Source organism: Trametes versicolor (assembly GCF_000271585.1).
Source record: "Trametes versicolor FP-101664 SS1 unplaced genomic scaffold TRAVEscaffold_7, whole genome shotgun sequence".
In the NCBI taxonomy this organism is placed as follows: Eukaryota; Fungi; Basidiomycota; class Agaricomycetes; order Polyporales; family Polyporaceae; genus Trametes; species Trametes versicolor.
In genome coordinates this window covers 2,830,799-2,851,536 of record NW_007360327.1, presented here as the reverse complement: position 1 = coordinate 2,851,536, position 20,738 = coordinate 2,830,799, and the positions used below count along the sequence as shown (strand labels likewise).

At 58.6% G+C, this 20,738-nt stretch overlaps 7 protein-coding genes and 1 non-coding gene across 8 annotated transcripts; 3 read left to right on the top strand and 5 right to left on the bottom strand.

Annotated features, from left to right (window-relative positions):
• Positions 1–574: 574 nt before the first annotated feature.
• Positions 575–2,998, top strand: TRAVEDRAFT_49089 (efflux transporter; the record flags this gene model as incomplete). Its single annotated transcript, XM_008041245.1, has 13 exons — positions 575–739; positions 805–912; positions 973–1,087; positions 1,140–1,207; positions 1,281–1,411; positions 1,467–1,574; positions 1,631–1,734; positions 1,794–2,023; positions 2,083–2,218; positions 2,272–2,480; positions 2,543–2,717; positions 2,783–2,883; positions 2,963–2,998. The coding sequence occupies 13 exons, from the start codon at positions 575–577 to the stop codon at positions 2,996–2,998; spliced, it is 1,686 nt and encodes a 561-aa protein (XP_008039436.1).
• Positions 2,999–3,923: 925 nt separating this feature from the next.
• On the top strand, positions 3,924–6,317 carry TRAVEDRAFT_150739 (general substrate transporter). Its single transcript, XM_008041804.1, has 8 exons — positions 3,924–4,010; positions 4,069–4,095; positions 4,157–4,166; positions 4,228–4,490; positions 4,668–4,801; positions 4,860–5,662; positions 5,717–5,973; positions 6,032–6,317. The coding sequence occupies exons 1-8, from the start codon at positions 3,999–4,001 to the stop codon at positions 6,077–6,079; spliced, it is 1,554 nt and encodes a 517-aa protein (XP_008039995.1). The 5' UTR covers positions 3,924–3,998; the 3' UTR covers positions 6,080–6,317.
• Positions 6,318–6,899: 582 nt separating this feature from the next.
• TRAVEDRAFT_49087 (uncharacterized protein) lies at positions 6,900–7,632 on the bottom strand (the record flags this gene model as incomplete). The annotated part of the gene is made up of 2 exons (XM_008041244.1): positions 6,900–7,389; positions 7,460–7,632. The coding sequence occupies 2 exons, from the start codon at positions 7,630–7,632 to the stop codon at positions 6,900–6,902; spliced, it is 663 nt and encodes a 220-aa protein (XP_008039435.1).
• A 1,482-nt stretch (positions 7,633–9,114) lies between these two features.
• TRAVEDRAFT_79772 (uncharacterized protein) lies at positions 9,115–9,556 on the bottom strand (the record flags this gene model as incomplete). The annotated part of the gene is made up of 2 exons (XM_008041803.1): positions 9,115–9,250; positions 9,321–9,556. Coding segments are annotated over 2 exons (372 nt in total), but the record flags the coding sequence as incomplete, so codon positions are not given.
• A 405-nt stretch (positions 9,557–9,961) lies between these two features.
• On the bottom strand, positions 9,962–11,077 carry TRAVEDRAFT_125234 (uncharacterized protein; the record flags this gene model as incomplete). The annotated part of the gene is made up of 3 exons (XM_008041802.1): positions 9,962–10,527; positions 10,576–10,730; positions 10,803–11,077. 3 exons carry the CDS (start codon positions 11,075–11,077, stop codon positions 9,962–9,964), a joined length of 996 nt encoding a protein of 331 aa, XP_008039993.1.
• Positions 11,078–13,260: 2,183 nt separating this feature from the next.
• Positions 13,261–16,155, top strand: TRAVEDRAFT_150737 (uncharacterized protein). The gene is made up of 8 exons (XM_008041801.1): positions 13,261–13,555; positions 13,611–13,716; positions 13,996–14,053; positions 14,105–14,214; positions 14,329–14,468; positions 14,522–14,647; positions 14,701–14,842; positions 14,893–16,155. The coding sequence occupies exons 1-8, from the start codon at positions 13,516–13,518 to the stop codon at positions 15,791–15,793; spliced, it is 1,623 nt and encodes a 540-aa protein (XP_008039992.1). The 5' UTR covers positions 13,261–13,515; the 3' UTR covers positions 15,794–16,155.
• Positions 16,156–16,525: 370 nt separating this feature from the next.
• TRAVEDRAFT_29891 (efflux transporter) lies at positions 16,526–18,969 on the bottom strand. The gene is made up of 9 exons (XM_008041003.1): positions 18,733–18,969; positions 18,575–18,682; positions 18,404–18,518; positions 18,286–18,353; positions 18,096–18,226; positions 17,935–18,042; positions 17,777–17,880; positions 17,493–17,725; positions 16,526–17,434 (listed from the first exon to the last, which is right to left on the bottom strand). Exons 1-9 carry the CDS (start codon positions 18,850–18,852, stop codon positions 16,778–16,780), a joined length of 1,644 nt encoding a protein of 547 aa, XP_008039194.1. The 5' UTR covers positions 18,853–18,969; the 3' UTR covers positions 16,526–16,777.
• Positions 18,970–19,699: 730 nt separating this feature from the next.
• Positions 19,700–19,771, bottom strand: TRAVEDRAFT_t119. The gene has a single exon. It is a non-coding gene; the product is annotated as a tRNA-Glu (tRNA).
• Between the last annotated feature and the right edge of the window lie 967 nt (positions 19,772–20,738).

Genomic DNA, 20,738 nt, shown 5'->3' with positions numbered 1-20,738 from the left:
AGTAAGCTATCAACGCTGAAGTGAAGTGAGGTGTATGCATCACGTACGCCTCACGCCGTGTATCTAACCAAATCTGTAGAGCCCGTCATGTATGTTCACAATCGTACCTCGTTCAGAGTGCCACATCATTTGCTCATGCAGAAGGAAACCTCGAATAAGCTATGGTGCCCGACATTCGCGATGCAGGTTTGTTTGCATGTTGCGTCATCACAGTGCTGATTGCGTAGTGTGCTTCGCATCCATGCGACCAACCCCAATTGCCACCGTTGGTTCTTCGTGAGAGCTACATGCCATATGGGCGCTGTGGGCGGGTACACTTGGCTTCCTTCGCCACGATGTCCAACGGAGTTAACTCCAAGAGGCTGCGCGGGTTGGTCAGCCGACGTCCTCTTCAGTCAGTTCATTTTACATCTCCATATAGCGCACAGATCGCTGCTGACCGAGGAAGGTTCGACAAGATACAGTTCGCCGTTCTGACGCGCGTGTCTTTGCCGGTCATCCTGTCGGTGCTGCGGGACTAGGACGCTCCTTGTCGTACAAGTAGACCAGCACAATCGATCTCGGGCGAACTACGATGCCTACACCCTCCGAAGACGGCCATGCGTCTGCGACTGCACCAAACACCACCAAATGGGACTCCGAGCACGGCGCCCAGTCGGTGTCGGATTCTGGCCGTCGACGCAGTCTAGTCCAGAACGTCGTCCTCATCGCATCCGTGACCCTCTGCATGATCGTCAACGTATGTTCAGTAACGTCTTCATCTTCGAATGCCGCTGATCGTGCTCCGTTCGTGCTCCGTTATAGACTGCCAACCTGACAGGAGTCAGTATCTCGCTGCCGACAATTGGGCGCGACCTGAACATCGTAGAAGACAAGCTGCAATGGATTATGAACGCGTACTCGTTGAGTTCCGTATGCAATCGTACTCAATTCTGCTCAAGGGCGCGTTCAATTAACGATCTTTGCTCGCAGGGCTGTCTGCTTCTATTCTTCGGCCGCCTAGCGGACCTTTACGGTCGCAAACGGCTCTTCCTCTGTGGTTGCGCCTGGCTAAGCATCTTCGCTCTCGGTTGTGGATTTGCGCAAGGTGAGTATCAAACGACTTGACCACGTTATCTGCAGCTCACCCACATACACAGACGAGATCACCCTCGACATTTTACGCGGCATCCAAGGCCTCGGAGCTGCCGCAGCCATCCCTGCTTGTGTGCGTCTTCTCTTAAAGTTCCTGCGCGCGCAGTTCCTGTACGCATGGTCTGACGTCGATATGCTTTCCGCAGCTAGGCATCTTGGCCCATACCTTCCCGCCCTCCACAATTCGCTCCATAGCGTTCGCGACATTCGCTTCCGGCGCTCCTATTGGTGGTGCGCTGGGTAACGCCGTAGGAGGGGCGCTTACCCAGACCACCGAGTAAGACGCAACCACCACCTGGGCCAGATGTCTACTGATTACCGAATATTGCCAGAAAGGCGTGGCGGTCTGCCTTCTTGTTCCTCGCTGGAATGGCCGCCCTGTGTTGCGTCGGAGGGGCATTTTCGATTGACAAGGACGAGCCGTACCAACTCGATGACCGGTATGTCCACATGCTGTTGTTGCTTGTTCAGGCGTACTCATTGTCACATACACCAGGCGAGTCGACTGGCTAGGCGCTTTTCTCGGAACCTCCGGCCTGATCCTCATCGTATTCGCGCTGAGCGATGGCAACGTCGCTCCAGCCGGCTGGAAGACGGGATGTGAGTCGCGATTCCTCAGGCACAGCTGTTGTGTCCGCTACATCTGACTTCTTTTGAAGACGTGATTGCCATCCTCATCGTCGGCATATTGATCTTCGCGCTCTTCGTCTTCTGGGAACGATACCTGGAGCGTGTCCAGAACGACTCCGTGACGTCCGGGCGGTGGTGGACGCCCCCGCCCCTCATGAACGTCTCGATCTGGGGCCGCGCCAGCGGAAAACTGGGCGTGATGCTTATAATCGCCTTCCTCCAATGGTGCGGCTTCATCTCGTTCTCGTTCTGGATCACGGTACGTTACCCCAACATCCCGAAACAGAGCACCGGGAAAGAACTGACGGTGCCGTACAGCTATATTACCAGAACTATGTCGGGCTTAGCCCGGTCCTGACCATGGTCCGGCTACTGCCCATGAATGTGACCGGGTTCCTGTGCAACGTCGTTGTCGCGCTCGTCGTCGGCCGTGTCGATCTTGTCATCCTCATCGGTAACGCTCCCGCCTCCCGTGCAGCTCAGCCCATTCTGACCTATCCACTGTAGGTATCGGAACGACGTTTACCGCAGTCGCGAACCTACTCTTCACGGTGATCGACCCCGCGGCTCCATACTGGGCCTTCGGCTTCCCCGCCACGGTCCTCGCCGTCTTCGGCGCCGACTTCGTGTTCGCCGCCGGCACGCTCTTCGTCGCGAAGGTCTGCCTCCCGCACGAGCAGAGCGTCGGCGGTGCGCTCTTCAACACGCTCACCCAGGTCCGTTTTTCCTTGTTCTCCAGCCGTATTCGTAGAACCTGAATGACGCGAGATGCGAACAGGTGGGCGCGGCGTTCGGGACGGCGATCAGCACAATTGTATTCAATGCGGGGTTGACAAGGGCATCCCGGAAGTACGGAGTAGAGGTCAATGGGTCCGAGGCGAACGTGCCGCGGCCGGCTCAGCTCGTCGGGTACAAGGACGCGATGTGGGCGGGCTTCGCGTTCCCTTTGTGTGGTGAGTCCAGTGGTGTATTTTGGCCGCAGCTCGGTGTCGCGGGAAGACTGATATTTGGTCGGAAGGCGCGATATTGGCGTTGCTCTTCTTACGGGGCGTCGGTGTCGTGGGGCATAAATCTAGTCCAAAGTTTGTGGACAACGATACGACGACTAATGAAAAGATGGTGAGTTACCTTTTGTTCATTTCCCCTTGCGGGTGCGTGAACCCGTCGTCGACAGCAACTAATCGACTCTATTTTACAGACCAACAAAGTTTCGATGCGGGGCACAGATGCTTGAGGGCTGTCCTGACGTGTTATATGTCCCGCGTGAGAGTCGCTGCTACTACAATCTGTTCTCACGTTGCATTTTCACCCTGATACCACAACGCAATCGTTTTATATTCCCTGCGGTGCGTCGTTTTACTCCTGGTCCTTGGGTTTTGAGTCGCCCTCAGCACTGACCCGCTCAGCGTATCCTCATCTCAGGTGACTTGTGTGGGTAATCCTAGGATTTGACCATCACCGGGGCAAAGATGCTCTCGACGCCCGCCTTGACTTCCTCGCGTGATTTTTCTGTGTGGTTCAATGAAAAAGGAAAGGCACGATCGATGGTCTTCGATGGTTGCAGCCTTCTTCCAGCCAACGAGCTTTACGAAGCTCAACGACTGGAAGTTCCTGAATGTCGGTCGGTCGCGAAGTGCGATCGCCGATTTCGAAGTTGATCCGAAGCGCGGGGTGGGCGGAACATATGTTTTTCCCTTCGGCCCCGCGTGTGTTCTTCTTGCCCCGCCCCCGCACCAGCTCGTGGCGCGTCCCCGCGACGGCCCTTCTCGAGCGGTCGGGCACACACACTTGTCCACTGACCACACCTTCCCGGCCCGCCCGTCCCCAGGTGCGAACCCTATCTCCATTTCCGCTCAGCTATCTCTCTCGGCGATTCGTTGCGTCACCGCTAAACTGCTCTCGTGCTCAGAACACGCACGGGGGAGCGACATGGCGTGTATGCATCAGCCACTCTCCTCATCCATCACCGCCATCAATTCTCGCCTGCGCCTCTCCCCACGGGACTGGAGGTCCCGGGGTCGTGCCTGGGTCAGGCGACCCCTCCTCGCTCGGTCCGTAGAGGGTTTGCACATGCTCGGACACCCAAACTCTATAGCCTGCCCACCCACGCGCTGGTATAAAGCCGCGCTCAAGCCAACCCCTCAGGGTTTCCCCGGGTGTGGTCAAAGCGTCCTGCTTCTCTCCCAAGTCGGCGAACCAGCGTTTTCCCTGCTCTCGCTCACTCAGTCGCAACCATGGGCAAAGGCGTGCGTCTTCCACATTCCTACGGCCCTGTTCACGCTCTAATTGACGTCTGGTGTACAGTACAGCGCCGCCATCGCGTCTAACCCTGTACGTCCCTTTTGACTGATCGGTCGCCGCCACCACGAATTTACTGACACCTCCCTCGTAGTACATCGTCGGTAAGCTCGGCCTCGCCAAGCGCATCCTCCCGCAACCGATATTGACCACGTTCTCGGCCAGGCTCGTTCGCATGTATCGGCGGCGGTCTCTTCGGTCTGGACATCTCGTCCATGTCCGGTGTGCTTTCCAATGACGCCTACAAGAACACCTTCGGTAACCCCGGCCCCAATGCACAGGGCGCCATCGTCGCCGCCATGCCCGCCGGCTCCTTCGTCGGTGCGCTCGCCGTCTCGAAGTTGGCCGACGTGATCGGTCGCAAGTGGACAGTCATTCTGAGCGGTTGGATCTGGGTCATCGGCAGTATTCTCCAGGCCGCTGCTGTCGTGAGTGTCTCTTCCGACGAGTTCGCGTCTTCGTCATATTGCGACGAGATTATTGCCGCCGTCCCCGATACTAGATAGACTGCGGTTCTCTCGCGGGCTTCCTTCTACCGCTTCGAGATGCGGCTCTTGGTGTGCTTCTTCTCCCAGTGCAGTCCAGCTGACCCCCGGCCCGTCTAGAACCGTGGCATGCTCGTCGTCGGCCGTATCATCTCAGGCCTCGCTGTTGGCATTGCGTCTGCCATCGTTCCACTCTACCAGTCTGAGATCACCGAGCCCCGCATTCGTGGTCGGATCGTAGCTTTGCAGCAATGGTGCGTGCAATCCCGCTTCCTCCGCCTCGGCCGCGGGATGCTCACCGCTCGCACCTAGGTCAATCACCTGGGGTATCCTCCTCCAGTACTTCGTCCAGTTCGGATGCTCGTACATCAACGGCACTGCGTCGTTCCGGATTCCGTGGGGTCTGCAGATGATCCCCGCTATCATTCTCTCCCTCGGCATGCTCCTCTTCCCCGAGTCTCCGCGTTGGCTCGTCGACCACGACCGGTCTGAGGAGGCACTCGAGATCCTCGCCGACCTGCACGGTAAGGGCGACCCGAACTCCGAGCTCGTCCAGCTCGAGATCGTCGAGATTCAGGAGCAAGTCAAGTTCGAGCGCACGGAGGGCGCCAAGTCCTACCTCGACCTCATCCGCCCAGGCATCTTCCGCCGCGTCACGCTCGGCATGTCCCTCCAGATGTGGTCGCAGCTCTCCGGCATGAACATCATGATGTACTACATCATCTACGTCTTCCAGGGTGCGGGTCTCACGGGCCGCCGCGGCAACCTCATCGCGGACTCCGTCCAGTACATCCTCAACGTGCTCTTCACCATCCCCGCGATCGTCTACATCGACAAGTGGGGCCGCCGCCCGATGCTCCTCGCCGGCACGCTCCTCATGGGCTTCTGGCTCATGCTCGTCGGCGGTCTCCAAGGCCGTTTCGGATCGTGGGGCGAGGTCGACGGCTCGCGCGTCTGGGTCATCTCCGACCACGACGGCATCACCAAGGCCATTATCGTCTTCTCGTACCTCTTCGTCTGCAGTTTCGCCATCACCATGGGTCCCGTGTCCTGGACATACCCGGCCGAGATCTTCCCCATGCGCGTCCGCGCGAAGGCCGTCTCCGTCTCCACCGGTAAGCCCTTCTTTCGTCTGGCTTTACACGCCCGCTGATGCCTCGCACGCACAGCCGCGAACTGGGTGTTTAACTTCGCGCTCGCGTGGGCGGTTCCCCCCGGTCTCTCCACGATCGCGTACAAGACGTATTTCATCTTCGGCACGTTCAACTTCGCCGCCTTCATCCATATCTTCTTCATGTTCCCCGAGACGGCCGGACGCACGCTCGAGGAGATCGAGGACGTCTTCAACCAGGGCCACGTCTTCACCGCGTGGAACGTCAAGCGCGACGTCGGCAAGAAGACGCTCAAGGACGTCGTGGGCGACAAGGTCAGTCCCGATTTCTTCGTTTATCAGTGTACCGTACTCACCGAGCGTCACTCTGTAGCACGAAGTCCACGCAGTCGACAGCCGCGACGAGAAGTCCGCGGCGTAGGCCGAAAACTCCTTACTCCTCCACGTATCCTCACATTCCCTCCTCCGCCTTGCTATATCGAATTCCCTTACCCAGGCCGGCACGTGTTCCACCTGCGCCCGCGCCCACTCCTCTTGTATGTCCCTCAGCGCACTAATCTGTCCGCACGGGCGTGTTATTGTGACGATCATGACTTTCTGCATCTTGCATCCTGTATTAGTATAGTCAATCCCCGAGCTGTTGTTTGTTGTCGTCACCGATGCTCTGAGCACGTACGTTCGGTCGTACCCCGGCAGCGCTACTTGTGTTGAGTATGAAGGCGGACATACGCGAGTACAGCGGACTGTACAGGTAGGTTTAAGACGCTGGCATGACTCGGTCTACACTCACGGCAATGCTACCAGTGCCAGATTCGGTCTGAAATAATATACATTGGATATTCGTGAGGTAACAACACAAGCTCTGCACGTCAAAGAGGTACTCAATCCTGATAGCGGTAGCACCACAGTCATCAGCAGCTATAGCACCGTGCGGAGGCACTTTGTCGGACTTACCGATTCAGACGACCAGTCCATGTGCGCGAACACGGTCGCATCCCCCCATCCATCGTCCATCTTGTCAATCGAAAGGCCAAATATGCCCGGAAACCTTCCCCACATCTCCCGTTGTTCGGCCTCGTATCGCTGCCCGAGGGAGTGGCAGCAGGCCCGACATATCTTCTGCCAGAGTCCGGTCGTGTTCTCCGATCCAGATCCGTACCGCAGGCGCCATTCGAGCGTCTCAAAGACATCCAGGGTGAGCAAGCCCGGCATCGACTCGGCGGCCGCATCTTCGAGATCTCTCATCCGTTGCGCGCATGTGCCCTTGGATATACAGCTGGCTGCACACGGCGCGCCGGCGAGAGCTCCAACAATGCTTCCCGACTCCCGCAGCAGCCGCTCGCGAGCCACCAGACAAAGGGCGACGTCTTCGCGGCTGAGGACGTGGCGCTTGGGTCGCTGCTGTCCCGCTCGCCTGCCTTTAGGATGCCGGCGACCCCGAGCCCACAACATCTGTAGAGCGCGGTCGGAAGGATGGAGGTTTTGCCGGTCAATCGGGCGAGGTTGACGACCTCGACGATGTGATAATTCTCGTCCTTGTCAAAGGAGAAGGTCTGGGTCGATAGATCTGGGCCGCAGAAATCGATCCATGAGCCCAAGTGGGTGGTATAGTAGCTCGAGAGGTGACGCGCGGCCGTGTCGAAGATGTCTGGGATTTCGTATTTGTGTCCCATACGCATCAGTGCGGAGACTTTGTGGAAGCGTATTTCAGAGGTCTTGTTATTGAGGTATCTAAACCACGGCGGGAGCGATATGTCAATTCCATGACGGGACTGCGAGAGTAAGCTGGAGGTCGACCTACTTCGGCCCATCATATATGACGTGAAGCATGCAGCTCATATCGTACACATCATCCGAGACTTCAACAAAGGGGAGTCCTTGCAGGCTTGCGTCGTCGTCGGTGTCTAACTTGGCGGGCTGGGGAAGTGCGAAGGCGTCTCGGAAGACCGGGGAATGACGAGCGAGGAGGGACATATGGACACGAAAACCGGTATCTTGGGCCAGGATGACGATGCTACCATCTGGAAACCACCAGTCCGGATGTTGTTTTGTCATAACAGGGCCCATACTATGTGAGCTGGGACTGCCTTGAGCTATGCTGCCAGCGAAGGTGCGGTACGGAAACAAGGCCGTCTTCAGCTCGACACCGGCGACGCGTACGTCTTCATGGTAAAAAAAGGGAAACGGCACGCTCGAAAGATGGTTGCATCAAAACGTTAAAGTTCGGCTCACTGAAGGTTGCAGGACGTGGCAAATGTGGACCCCTTCGTGCAGGCTCTATCTACTTTTTCCAACGAGTAAGATTGAGGTCTGTCTGAAGATATGTCATCGCCCAGGTATCTGAATTATGAGTGGAGATGTCCGGTTCAAGTTTAAAAGGTATCGACGTACCCGTTGCCACACCAGTCCTACCCATCGAGCTCCAGATCCTCAGAGAAGTACTCGTACTTATCCACATAGGCTGTCAGCGACGCGATCTTCCGCCTGAGTACCGCGACACCATCCTGGCCCAGCGGCACGCGCACCCTCCAAGGCCGCGATCCTATAGACCGCGTCGACCGCCCAAAGGAGCACCCCGCGACAACCTCGCATGGCGGAGAGGGTCTCACTACCCTTCTTCCAGGGTAGAATCCTCCGAATGAGTTCCGTAGGCGACAGCGCCCGGAACAACGCCGTACTCCGTGAGCTGACCAACTGGAGTTCGCTATGCATTGAAATGGTGGCGAAGAACAGGGGATACCCGAGCTGCTGTAAAACCCGCAAATCTGGTTTCAAACGAGTCGCGATCAGCCACCAAACACCGTACAAACGCGCGGGACCCACGGTTCAATATATCCCATCCATCCACGACGCTAAACAGCCCGCCCATTCCTCCCCCAGCTCGTCGGGCTTTAACCCGAATATGCTCGGCATCCTCTCCCAAACCGCCCGCTGCGTGGCCGCGTGGCGCTGCACGATCCCGCCACGACATACGGGACAGAGCCCCGTCCAGCAATCGAGCGTCGCAATGTACCCGAGCCGGTACTCGAGCTCCGCCAGGGCGTGCGTCGTGACCAGCGCCGCGGTCCTCTCCGCGACCACCAAGGTGAAGAGCCGGATGCGGCGCTCGCACTCCCCGGGGGACGCAGTGCACTGCGCAGCGGATTCCGCGCGCGTAAGAGCGGCGACAGCGTGGCCCGACAGCTGCATGAGCCGCGCCGACGCCTACACGCAGATCTCGATGTCGTCCTCGCTGAGACGTTCGAAGATGCCCGGAGTGTGCCGCTCGACGCCCCGCAGGATGTCGGTGAGCCCGAGCTGCGCGCACCGGTAGAGCGCCATGGGGAGCATCGCAGTCTTGCCCGTGAGGCGGATGAGCCTAACGCTCTCGAAGAGCTCCGCCTCGTCGTCCTCGTCGCGCCGAAATTCGAACCTCGTGGGCACCGGGTCTGCGTGGCAGATATCCAGCCACACGTAGAAGTCGGCGGTGAAGAACTCCTCGAGGTATTGTGCGGCCTCGTCGACGATCTCTGTAAGTTCGTATTTGTGGCCCAAGCGCATCAGGGCGGAGAGGACAGAGAACGGGACTTCGCGGCCCATATCGGCCAGATACCTAGATTAAAAAGCGGTGAGTGGGAAACGCTGAGATGACAACGCGACGAAAGGAGAATAGGGGTACATACTTGCGACCGTCGTAAATGGTGTGGAGCAGACATCGCATATCATACGCGCTGTCAGAGACGTGGACAACAGGGGTATCCTGAAAAACGTTGTTGCCGTCGAAGCCGGTGGCGACGGGTTGAGGAAGTGTGAAAACGTCGTGAAGAATAGGAGAGGATCGCGAGAGGAGGGACATGTGCACCCGAAAACCGGTGTCTTCGGCGATGACGATGATGCTTCCGTCTGTAAACCACAAGTCCGGGTCTTGTTGGATCCCAGCAGCGTTCTCCATCGGTGTTGTGGTCTCGTATGTTGCAAGTGAAGGGTACGGATTGGGACTGATGGTGCGGGGCGAAAACTGAACGTCGTCCGAACAAGAAAGAAAAATAGACACATCCGAAAGAGGATCGCGACACACCGTTAGGGTTGGGGTTAGAGGCGAGAGGTCTTGCCTGGCCTTGCCCGTGTTTTATCGCACGAACTCCTCCCTTCTACGAACACAGTTATTGCAGAATCACACGGGCGCGGGGATGCACTCCGGGTACATGTTGAGGTGACGACAACGAACAGAGACACTACATTCTCTTGATTAGGCCTGGAAAACATTGTGAGCGTGCCGACTATGACCGCAAGTCACGAAAGGTGAAACAACGCGACTTACCTCTCAAATCGGATTCGTAGCATTCCATGTGTTATAGCGTTTCGCCCAAATATCTCCCACCTCTCCCTGCTCGAGGCAAAAGACGCTCGGAAGTTCATTCCACGCCCTTCGCTGCGTCGTCCTGTACTTTTGCACGAGGCCATCATGGCAGACGCTGCACAGGTCCGACCAGGAGACAAGCGCCGCGAAGGGGATGTGTCGCCAAATATTCGGCGACAGGGCGTTGGTGCTAAATATCTCCAGATGATTCTGGTGGACGATCCGGACGAATCGTTGGATCTGCGGTGAGCACGCCACCGGGGACTTGCATAGCGTGGCGCACGTCGCACCCTCGAGAATTGTAAGGACACGGACCGAAAGTGTCAGCAACCGCGTATAGCCGATAACACATATCTCGGTGTCTTCTTCGCTAAGGCGTTCGATAACGCCGGTGCGCCGTTTGCTGCCCCTCAGAATGTTGCCGATTCCAAGCTGGCAGCACATGTAAAGCATGGTGGGGAGCATCGCGGGCTTGCCCGTCAAGCGCGCGAGGTTCACGCACTCGAAGAGGTCTGCAGCTTGTTCTCCTTCTGTAAACTTGAAAGGGGGGGCTCGGTGTCCGTCTCTGCCTGCGAAACGGTAGTCCAGCCAGGTGTCCAGGTCGGTGGTGAAGTACTCCTTGAGATGCTTCGCCGCCTCGTTCATGACGTCTGTGAGCTCGTACTTGTGGCTCAAGCGCATGAGCGCGGCGAGGACCGCGAACGGGATGTTAGGCGTCATGTCTTGGAGATATCTGAGGGGGAAAGGCGTTTAGACAAACATCCCCAGAAGGCGGTCTTCCGATATAAGGCAAACGGGTGCGCACCTTCGGCCATCGTAGATAGCGTGCAGCAGACATCGCATGTCATGAGCCCTTTCGGAGACGTGGACAATAGGGACTCCCTGGTAGCTACCGCCGCCGTCCGATTCGTTCCCTGGGCCCGGGGCGGGCTGAGGAACTGCGAAGATATCCCGAAAGACGGGAGAGTGGCGAGAGAGGAGGGACATGTGTACGCGGAAACCGACGCCCTCGGCGATGATGACGACGCTGCCGTCTGCGAACCAGAAGTCGGGATCGTGTTCGATCAGAGCAGCGTCCATCGCGGAGGAGTCGAGGTCGTTTGAGACCATAGCGGATAGAGGTATCGTCAAACAGCGCGGATGGAGTCGACACCTCCTTCAAGTGGGGTCTGACCTCGAGGACGGGTACGGCGTTAGAATAGCGGGGGAAACGAAGAGAGTTCACACCATAACGTGAGGGTTGGGGTCAGAGCTTACACGAGACTTCGCGAGGTCCGATTTGCTGCAGCAGACACGTGTTGGCGAAGATGGTGAAATCCGAGTCCGGAAGACAATGAAAGGACGTACGTTATGCTGTGCCAGTGTGCATATCGCATGCAGATAGGATAGCACTACAAAACGTTGAGGGTCGCGTTGATTGGGACGGCGCAAGACATGAGACGGGAATCGCTTCACGCTGGACTGCGCGCAAGGGACTGCAGCGGGGGCGCCACCGTGCTGGCAGAGGCTGTCGAAGTGGCTGCGAGAGAACATCCATTCCAAGCCAGTCACCCACTTTTGCGATGATCCGGGAGGACTTTGTTTCCAGCGCCATGTATCACCACTGGATGCGATGCAGTCTGAGATCGTAGCCCCAACTCACAAAGGCACACCGGAGTCGACCGGGACAGCACTGCTCGCCGCACCTACGATGATGCCCTGTAGCTCCGGGCGAAGTCTGCCCGCCCACATCGACATCGATCGCGAGGCAACTTGCGCGGAAAACTCGCACATCATGCGAATATCGCGGCTCCTGCGGAAGCGGTACAGCCTGTTGCGCCCGCTGAGCCGGCTATCCCGGTCATCTCTGTGGAGCCCATCGAGCTGGTGCAGCCAGTCGAGCCTGCGACCCCGCTAGCACGCGCGCACCAGGCCGGGGGACGCAAAGTACCTGTCCGTTCGCTCAAAGCGGGAGCGACTATGCTGGTGTGGGGACTGTGGCGTGCGCCTGGACGGCACGGGGAACTACAAAATGAGCGGTTACGTGAATGGGGAAAGACGTGTTCTGCGACGTACCGATACTGGCATGCATCCGGTGTTCTATAGTTTTATTGCGGCGCGTCGGGGGCGTATGATGATCATACGTGAAATTGAAGCTTAAGATGTAGCAATTCAACAGCTGGGTTGGTAAAAAAAAACATGTCACAAGTGCCACCATCGTGCTGATTGAAGATGGTTTGCATGTGGTGGAGGATAGCTTTGCGGCGATTAGAGGCTGCCATGATGGAGGACTGTGGTGTGCGCTGACTCTCCGCGGACGAGGAGAAATCGACTTACCCACGTCGTGTCGACCGTGTGGACGAGGCGTGCGACGGTCGATGTAGGATAAGAAGGGGTGCGCCGTTTGCTATATTCGAATGCTACCATGTCAGTAAGGAGGTGGCGGTACATGTTGCGAACCACCCGGCTGCGCGAAACTTTACGGTTCGCAGTTCATGTTTTGGAAACTTACCGCGCTCGGAAAGGCTAATTGGCAGTGATGTCGAGTATTTGAATTCCACAGAACATACCGTCGCCATAGAGAAGACGCATCTGATGGGAGAGGAGCTCCTCCAGCTTCGCGACACACACAGCAGCAGCGAAAGCAAAGCCTGTCAATGGGGGCCGTATCTTCTGTATGTATGAAGCTGTAGCACAGGATGAGACGGGCAGCGGCGAGCGCAGTGGATGAGAAACGCAGTCGTTTTGTCTGAGGACAGGAACACCGCCCTGGGGATGTGTATGGTCCCGGTCGGCCGTTGCTCGCCGGTGCTCCTCCTTTTTGTCTGAAAATATTTGTGTCGTGTTTTTGCGAGAGGTCCAGGGCGTATAGAGGGTGCACGAGACGAGACGATGGGGAACAAGAAGCGAGCGTTGTTATCATTCTGGGGTACGAGTCCAAGAGGAAAACGTTCGCGAAGGACGACTAGCGCGCCGTGGGAAAGTTAACGCGCGACCGCCAAGGACGTCTCCCAACAACCACCGCCTCCTCCTCCTTCCCTTTCCTCCTCCCGCCACGCCTCTTTCATTTCCCTCCCTTTTCTTTCTCTCTTCACGACCTCTTGCCCGCTTTCCGTCCCCCGCAAATCCCGCTGGTTCTGGTAACTCAACGCGACACCCGACCCCTCCCCGACACCCCGGCCGCTCATACATCCTCCCAATCTCAAGCAACCCTAATGGCCTCTGCTTACCCGGCTGCCTACAGCCCCCGCACTCCCCAATCCAACATCCCCTACGCCGGCGTATCCACCGCACCAACATACCCATACCCGCCCCACAATGGTTACGATGCGAGCGCCGCATCCCTCGACAGCAACGATAGCGACGACCGCGACCCAACACACAAAGGCGGCGGCCTGCCGTCCAAGGAGGCCAACGGCTGGGAGCGGGGCAGGCCCGCCGTCGCTGCTGTTGATATCCGCGCCGTGAACCGCACCCCGAGTCCGACCCCGGAGGAGGCAAAGGAGCTCGCGAAGACCAGCGTGATCGACTGGAAAGCTATGATGAAGTGGAGCTACTGGTTACGGAAAGAATGGATATGTGCGTATTCTGTCGTGTTACGGCGCACCGAAACTCACCCTGTATGGATGTGCAGGGTACTACTTCGCGTTTGCTATCGGCTTGGCAGGCGTTATCCTCTTCACCGTCTACCACAAGCAGATTGTCGCCTGGCTCAGGCCTGCCGCGGACTGGATGCACAAGTGAGTTTTGCCTCTCGTATCTACTCCCTCCGCCCGCCCGCGAGGGGTGTCAGTTGCTGCCATCGCGCCGCGTAGTCAGATGCACGCATGCACTGTGCACGCCGCACGCAATGTAGCGATGTCTGGAAACTGCTTCAGGCAGAACTTCCCATCTCTAGAAGTGATAGACACGGTGTCTGCTCAAACATCAGACCCCAGTCACGCCGCCTGTCGTTGGTGGCAACGCCATATTCTCCTATTCGCCAGACATGCGTAGAGCGCCGCTGACAACTCCTGCAGTCTCCCGTTCGGCTGGACAATACCAATAGGTGTCTTATTCGTGATCTCCTTCCCCCCGGTGAGTCTCACGCATGTCCCATAACGACAGCTCTGAATAACATATCTCTAGCTATTCGGCCATGAAATCGTCGCTATCCTCTGCGGTCTCGTCTGGGGCCTCTTCCCCGGCTTCGGAATCGTTGCCGCAGGCACCTTCATCGGCGAAGTCGGCAACTTCTAGTGCGTCATATCTCCCGTTCCCGAAGTCAGAAGCTAATCAGCAACTGCACCCTGTCTCGGTTGCCGCCCATCTGTCGCGCGATCGAATTTGCCAATCTCTGTTTATGCCTGAAGCGCGTTCAAGTATTGTTGCGCGGCGCGCGGAGAGAAGCTCGAGAAGAACAAGCTGTCGTATGCGTGCCTCGCGCGCGTCGTGCGCGAGGGCGGCTTCAAGATTGCCCTTATTGCGCGTCTAAGTGCCATCCCCGGACATTGTACGCTGCTTTGTAATGTCACCTTGCGCGGCGGCTTGCTGACCCGCGTGCAGTCACGACCGCGGTATTCTCGACGTGCGGTATGGGCATCTGGACGTTCTCGATCGCAGCCATTCTCTCGCTCCCGAAGCAGTTCATCACCGTCTACCTCGGTGTTGCGCTCGAGCAGTCTGAGGACGGTGCGTGCCAGCTTCTCGTGCTTCGCATCCTTTGCCTGACAGTATTGCAACAGGGCAATCGAATACGCGGGACACGATCATCAAGGACGTCGTGCTGGGAGCGACAACGCTGATCACCTTCGGCGCGATGTGGTACATCTACCACAAGATGAACCAGGCGAAGCCGCGCGTCATCTACGATCGCCGCAAGGCTCGGTACGTCTTCCCCTCTGCTGTCTTTAGTTCCAGTCCTCATTTTTCTGTAGGCAAGCTAAGCTCGCGATGGCCGGTGCCCCCGGAATGCCCTATTCCGCCACTAACCCTGCCATTCTGGAGTCGACCGCGACCGTCTTCAACCCGAACGCCTCCGACGCGGAAATCCCGCTCACTGCTGCCGCCCAGTCCTTCGGCCGCCCGTCTTACCAGCAGTGGGACGGGCAAGGGCGCGCCGTCTACGCGCCGCAGCCGCACCGAGCGACCCCGCAACGCCAGCTCACAGGCGAGGGCTACCCGATGAGCGAGCGCCCGCCGCCGCAACAGCAACAGCAGCCCTACGGACACCAGCAACAGCAGCAGCGCACAAGTCCACTCCCGCCCGGGGCGGGATACCCATACCCGCAGTCATACTCAGGCTCAGGCTCTGGGTACCAGGACCCCTTCTCAGACAGCGCGCGCGTGCAGCCGCAACAGGCCGTGTCGTACCAACGCCAGGCGCCCCCGCGCGGCTACGGCTCGCCGCCGCCCGAAGCGTTTTCGCGCCAGAACCCGCCGCAAGCACAGACACATCGGCCCTCGCAGTCCCAGGCCGCGCAGCCCCAATACCGCCAGCGCAGCTCAAGTCCGCCGCCCCCAGCGCTCCGGCCCCCACCCGCGTCCGCCCCGGGGACCCCGACGCAGGGCGCGTACTTCCAGGCAGCGCGCGACGCGCCGCCCATGCCGAGTGCGCCCCCGGCCCTCGCGATCGAGGACCCGTTCGGGGACCCGCAACCCATGCCGAACCCGTACGAGAAGAGCGGGCATGCCGCGGAGGCGACGGACGCGACGTTCTACACGGCGCACGGCGGACATTCGCGCGACGTATCGGCGGAGGACGCGTACGAGAGCAGCGCGGTGCACACGACGGACCCGGTTGTGCGCGAGAAGGGCGCGCCGCCGGCGTACTTCTGAGGGGCGCGTGCAGACTGATCATGGATTTTCACTTCGGGGCTCGGATTGTTGCTTGCCGCCAGGGCATTTGGACTGACTCGCTACGTAGCCCTTGGGTAGGTAAGACCCTCCCGCACACCACCGCCGCTGCCACTGCGGCGTGCCCCTCCCCTCGTTTACACTCACTACCACCTCCCGCCCTCCTCTCCTCTCCTCCTCTTCCGCCATCTCCCAGACCCTCTACCCACTACCTTACCCCGCAGCCCGCCCCGCCCACTCCCACTCGCGCGGGTCGTATATATTCCCCGCCCCAGGCTCGCAGCACGGACTCGTACGCACGCCCGCCCGCCCGCACATGCATCTACATCTGGATTGAAGCTTCCTCCCCACCCACGCGCACACATTGACTTATTCAATACCGATACCACCTTCCCCCCACCGCGGGCATCCATTGTGCTACCGATGTCGGGCGCGGCGGCTGTGTTTTCGTACGAGTAGTGTACAATAGAGCTTTTATTTCTGGACATGGACGTCGACGATCCGCGCGTGCAGTGCTGTTGAGTGGGTGGCTATGCCAGCCAGCATCGTGTGCATGTGCCCGGTGGACGAGCCGAGGAGATCTAGTATATATGAAGTCGAAAAGCCTCCGGTGAAAGCAGCTCTACCACAGCACCTACCATGGAGGAATTGCACACGACGAAGCACGCACAGGGCATGAAAGCAGATCAGATGGCATTTTGCGCCGGGCGTGGATGGATACAGGGTGTGTATGTAGGGAGCAGTAGGTGGTCTATTAGTGTATCGGCGCAGTCCGAGTCAGTCTAGGTATGCGTGGTGAGAAAGTGGTGCGTCGGCTTGCGGGGGATGCATGATGCGGGGGCGTGTTCGTGAATCGTGAGGGGGGACTAGTATGTAGAGCAGAACCCGAGATATAACCCAAGAGAATGGGGAGTGAAGAATGAGATCTGGCAAGGGGGCGGTGGAGAGGCAGGGGAGACGGCGCGCTCATGCGTGCGGGGCAGCTTCGGGGTCGGGCGTCACGCTCTTCCTGCTGCTGCCGTCCTCCTTCTCTGCCTTCGCCTGTCGGTGCCCGACAACGCCCACGCTCCGGAGGAAGACGAAGCCGAGGATACCGCCAAAGAACCCAAACGCGCACCCCGCCCACATCGCGTTCTTGTACGCCGCGAGCTGCGCCGGCCTTGGCGCCGCAGACGCGGACGCGAGCGCGCCCGTGTCCACGCCGAGCGCATGCGCCTTCTTCTCGATCGTCGCGTTGAACACGATCGTGCTGATCGCGATCCCAAACGCCGTGCCGACCTGCGTGAGCGTCTGGAACAGCGCGCCGCCGACGCTCTGTTCGTGCGGGAGGCACACCTTCGCGACGAACAGCGTGCCTGTCGCGAACACAAAGTCCGCGCCGAACACGGACACGATCGCGGCGGGGAAGCCGAACGCCCAGTACGGCGCGGCGGGGTCGACGACGGCGAAGAGCAGGTTCGCGAGGCCGGTGAAGAGCGTGCCGGTCGCGATCATCCAGACGAGCGGGACGTGCCCGACGATGACGGCGACGACGACGTTGCAGAGGACGCCGGTGATGCACATCGGCAGCAGGCGCACCATGGTCAGGATTGGGCTGAAGCCGGAGTAGTCCTGGTAGTATAGCTGGACGTGTCTATTAGCATTGTCTAAGCAGCAAGTTGACCCGCAACCCGCGACGTACCTGGATCCAGAACGTGAAGGAGTTGAAGCTGCACCACTCCAGGAAGGCGATCATGAGCACGACGGCAAGCTTGCCCTGCGCGCGCGTCCAGATGGTGACGCTCATGAGCGGCGGGGGCGTCCACCACCGCTCGCGCGCCGCGTCGTGCTGCGCGTGCAGCTTCTCGAGGAAGTGCTCCCAGAAAACGAAGAGCACGAGCAGGACGACGCCGACGATGATTAATGCGATGATGTCTACGGAAAGTCAGCTCGGGAACTGCGGAATGGGAGGCGAGGCAAACGTACAGCCGGTCTTCCATCCGTTGGGCGCGATACTGCCGTCGCTCAAAACGAAGATGATTAGCGTCAGACCGGCGGTCACGAGGAAAGCTCCGAGCCAGTCTACGCGCCTGCGCAGTTGTCAGCGTACAGTCAGCGGTGAACATGTGCGAAGGACACCATACCGGTCGGGCAGGTCATGAGGGACATCGTTGTCAATGGATAGTAGCCCACCGAGGCAGCACACGGCGCTGAGACCTGTGAGGAACCAGAACGTAGACCTCCAAGTTTGCCTGTGGGCCGGTCAGCGGCGGCCTAGGTGTATATTGTGACTCATCGGACATACGCGGTGAGCTGCACGAGGACGCCTCCGATCGCAGAACCAATGGCTGCGCCTACAGGCGCGCCTGCGGCGAAGGTGGCAAATGCGATAGAACGGATCCGGGACGGAGGGAAGGTGTTCGCGAGAATACCGAGCTATAACGTGATACGGGTGATGAGGACAAGTCGCGCGCGCTAGGTGACGAAATGCCCACCCCAGCAGGAATAGAGGCGGCAGCACCGATACCTTGCACGCCTCGGAGGACATCCAGAGTGTTCTCATCTACAAGCGCGTGAGTACGAGAAGCACGGCGTGGGGAGCGGGAAACATACCTTGTGCGAACCCACAGCCTAGGCCAAGGATACCCATGAACCCACAGCCGAAGATGAATGTGTTCTTGCGGCCGAATAGATCTGCGATTCGGCCGAGGAACAGGAGCAGACATCCCTGTGTAACGGGCCAGTGTGAGACGAGTAGATGAAAACACGGGACGGAATACGCACCGAGCTGAGCGAATACGCGGAGATGATCCATTGCAGCTTAGACTCGACGATGTTCAGCTCTCGGCCGATGGTCGGAAGAGAGATAGCGACTGCGGTGTTATTCGCCGTCTGCGCGGGTCAGGAGCGAACGCGGAGAGGGTAGGGCGCAAGCGACTCACATTGAGGATCATAGCGAGCGTGACTGTGCAGATGAGAACAACATCCTTCGCAAGCGAGCGTGGTGGGTGTGGGGGAAGGGTCGTCGCGACGCTCGTCCTCTTCTCGTCGGTGGTGGACATTCTCTCGCTCTTGGCGTCGGCTGAGGACCGTGGTCGGCTGTGCGCATCCTGGCTTGTCATGAAGGTCGCGGTAGGGAGCACTGCGGCGAGGGGAGTGAGTGCCGAGCGACGAGCAGGAGGAGGGAGGCGAAAGGAGAGGCATGGCCGGCGGAGGAGATCGAAGAAATAAAGAAATCGAAAGACGAGCAAGGGCCCCGACCAGCGTCTAACCGTCGATCGGCATCCCGGCTGGTCGGCCGTCTCAGAGAATGACGTCGCACCATCGAGATTTGTTTGAGGAAATAGTAGAGAACCTCCCCGATTGGGAAGGGCGCTTAAAGTCTGGACTTAGCGTTTTTTGCGCGAAGAGGACCCGCCATTCGTGTTCCCTCCCCTCCCTCGCTCCGCTCGGGGGGTCCCCCAAGCCGGGAACACTCAGGCGGGCACACTAAAGCCTCGTTCGCGTGTTATTCCAGACCGGCTCCCTCCAAGGGGGACAAACAGTTAGCGGCGTCTAACCCCGGCAAAACCCGAACCCTAATCCCGAACCCAAATCCGAACCTTAATCCGAACCCTAACGGCTTCTTTTGCGACGTCATTATCTGAGACGGCTTGACAGCCCGGCATCCCGTGCAGATCTCAGATCTGACCCAGATGACACCGCCCTGACAAAGACGAAGCGTGCTCGTGCCCCTTTATGGCATCCGTAGTATTCAACGCCTCCTGCGTGGCCGCGCCGAGAATCATGCAGAACAAACACGAGAAGTCTCTCCATGTAATACGACGTTTGGGCGTCCGGTTTTTCCACATGTTAAAATTCTACCGTCGTATCAGCAGAAGCTAGAACCTTGGATGAGGACGAAAAAGATTCCGACACGGGGAATCGAACCCCGGGCTATCGCGTGAGAGGCGATAATGTTAGCCACTACACCATATCGGACTTATAGAGCCGAACGAGTGTTGTGTACAAAACCTAATGGTGCCCCGGCAGTGTTCTCTCGGTCCGCCATCACCATTCGTCTGAGCGCCAAGCTTGTGTTTAGTGACTGCCACCATGTTGCGGAAACCGCAGGACTTGATCCTTCCGAATTAACAAGCTATAGCTCTAGTGAACGCCAACTAACTCCTCGAGCTCGACACGACCAACTCCTCCTCGCACAATACTCGACCGCCCCCCGTTCTCTCTCCAGCTGTCTGCGTCCACAAATCCGTTTTCTCTCATCACTCTTCGATATTCTGCAACGTGCTAGCGGCCGTCAATCCGCCACCCACCAACTCAACTGCGGCGGAAACCTTCTCAGGGCTTCCTGTCGTACACGGCTCGGACGGCGCAAGCGACATGCGGCCCATACTGCGTGCAATCAACGACAGTCGCAAGTACACATCTTACCCATCTCGTATCCAAAGTCAACTAACGCGCGCGAGGCATGTTCTGTTCTAGGTGCCTGCGGGACTTGCTCCCCAAAGTTCTCATCGAGGCTTTGCTCGCACTGATGCGCATCAGCCGCAAATACGAGCTCCTGGTCCTCGTCGACGAGGCCGCGCGCTACCTCGATGACTACTCCACCGCTGATTTCGATATCTGACTGGGCCGCTCCGAATCGGAAGAGCCCGTAAACTTCTACTTCTCCGAGGGCAGCGGGGCGGAGCTCTTTGAGAGCATCAAGCTCATGCGCCTCACGAACGAGACCGCGATGCTGCAGCGCTTGGCGTTATGATAGCACAAGGGCATTGCATGTACGCAGTTCTTGCCTATAAGGTCCGTCTTGTTATGACGATGTTTATAAGCTGGCTATACGAGACTCAAGTGAGCGGATCCTTGTACTGTTTGCTGTCGTTCACTAATACGTGTTCTATCATTTAGTATGTCCGATGAAGCGCTCAGTGTCATTACTGAGGCCAGTGAA

Excerpts from the sequence above, each read along its gene's own strand:
- TRAVEDRAFT_150739 (XM_008041804.1), top strand. Across the intron at positions 5,663-5,716 it reads GGCCGTCTCCGTCTCCACCG|CCGCGAACTGGGTGTTTAAC; the intron begins GTAAGCCCTTCT and ends TCGCACGCACAG. Across the intron at positions 5,974-6,031 it reads AGGACGTCGTGGGCGACAAG|CACGAAGTCCACGCAGTCGA; the intron begins GTCAGTCCCGAT and ends GTCACTCTGTAG.
- TRAVEDRAFT_150737 (XM_008041801.1), top strand. The coding sequence starts at position 13,516 with ATGATGAAGTGGAGCTACTGGTTACGGAAAGAATGGATAT. Across the intron at positions 13,556-13,610 it reads GTTACGGAAAGAATGGATAT|GGTACTACTTCGCGTTTGCT; the intron begins GTGCGTATTCTG and ends ATGGATGTGCAG. Across the intron at positions 14,054-14,104 it reads TCGTGATCTCCTTCCCCCCG|CTATTCGGCCATGAAATCGT; the intron begins GTGAGTCTCACG and ends ACATATCTCTAG.
- TRAVEDRAFT_29891 (XM_008041003.1), bottom strand. The coding sequence starts at position 18,852 with ATGTCCACCACCGACGAGAAGAGGACGAGCGTCGCGACGACCCTTCCC. Across the intron at positions 18,683-18,732 it reads CGCTCGCTATGATCCTCAAT|ACGGCGAATAACACCGCAGT; the intron begins GTGAGTCGCTTG and ends TGACCCGCGCAG. Across the intron at positions 18,354-18,403 it reads AGGCTGTGGGTTCGCACAAG|ATGAGAACACTCTGGATGTC; the intron begins GTATGTTTCCCG and ends ACGCGCTTGTAG.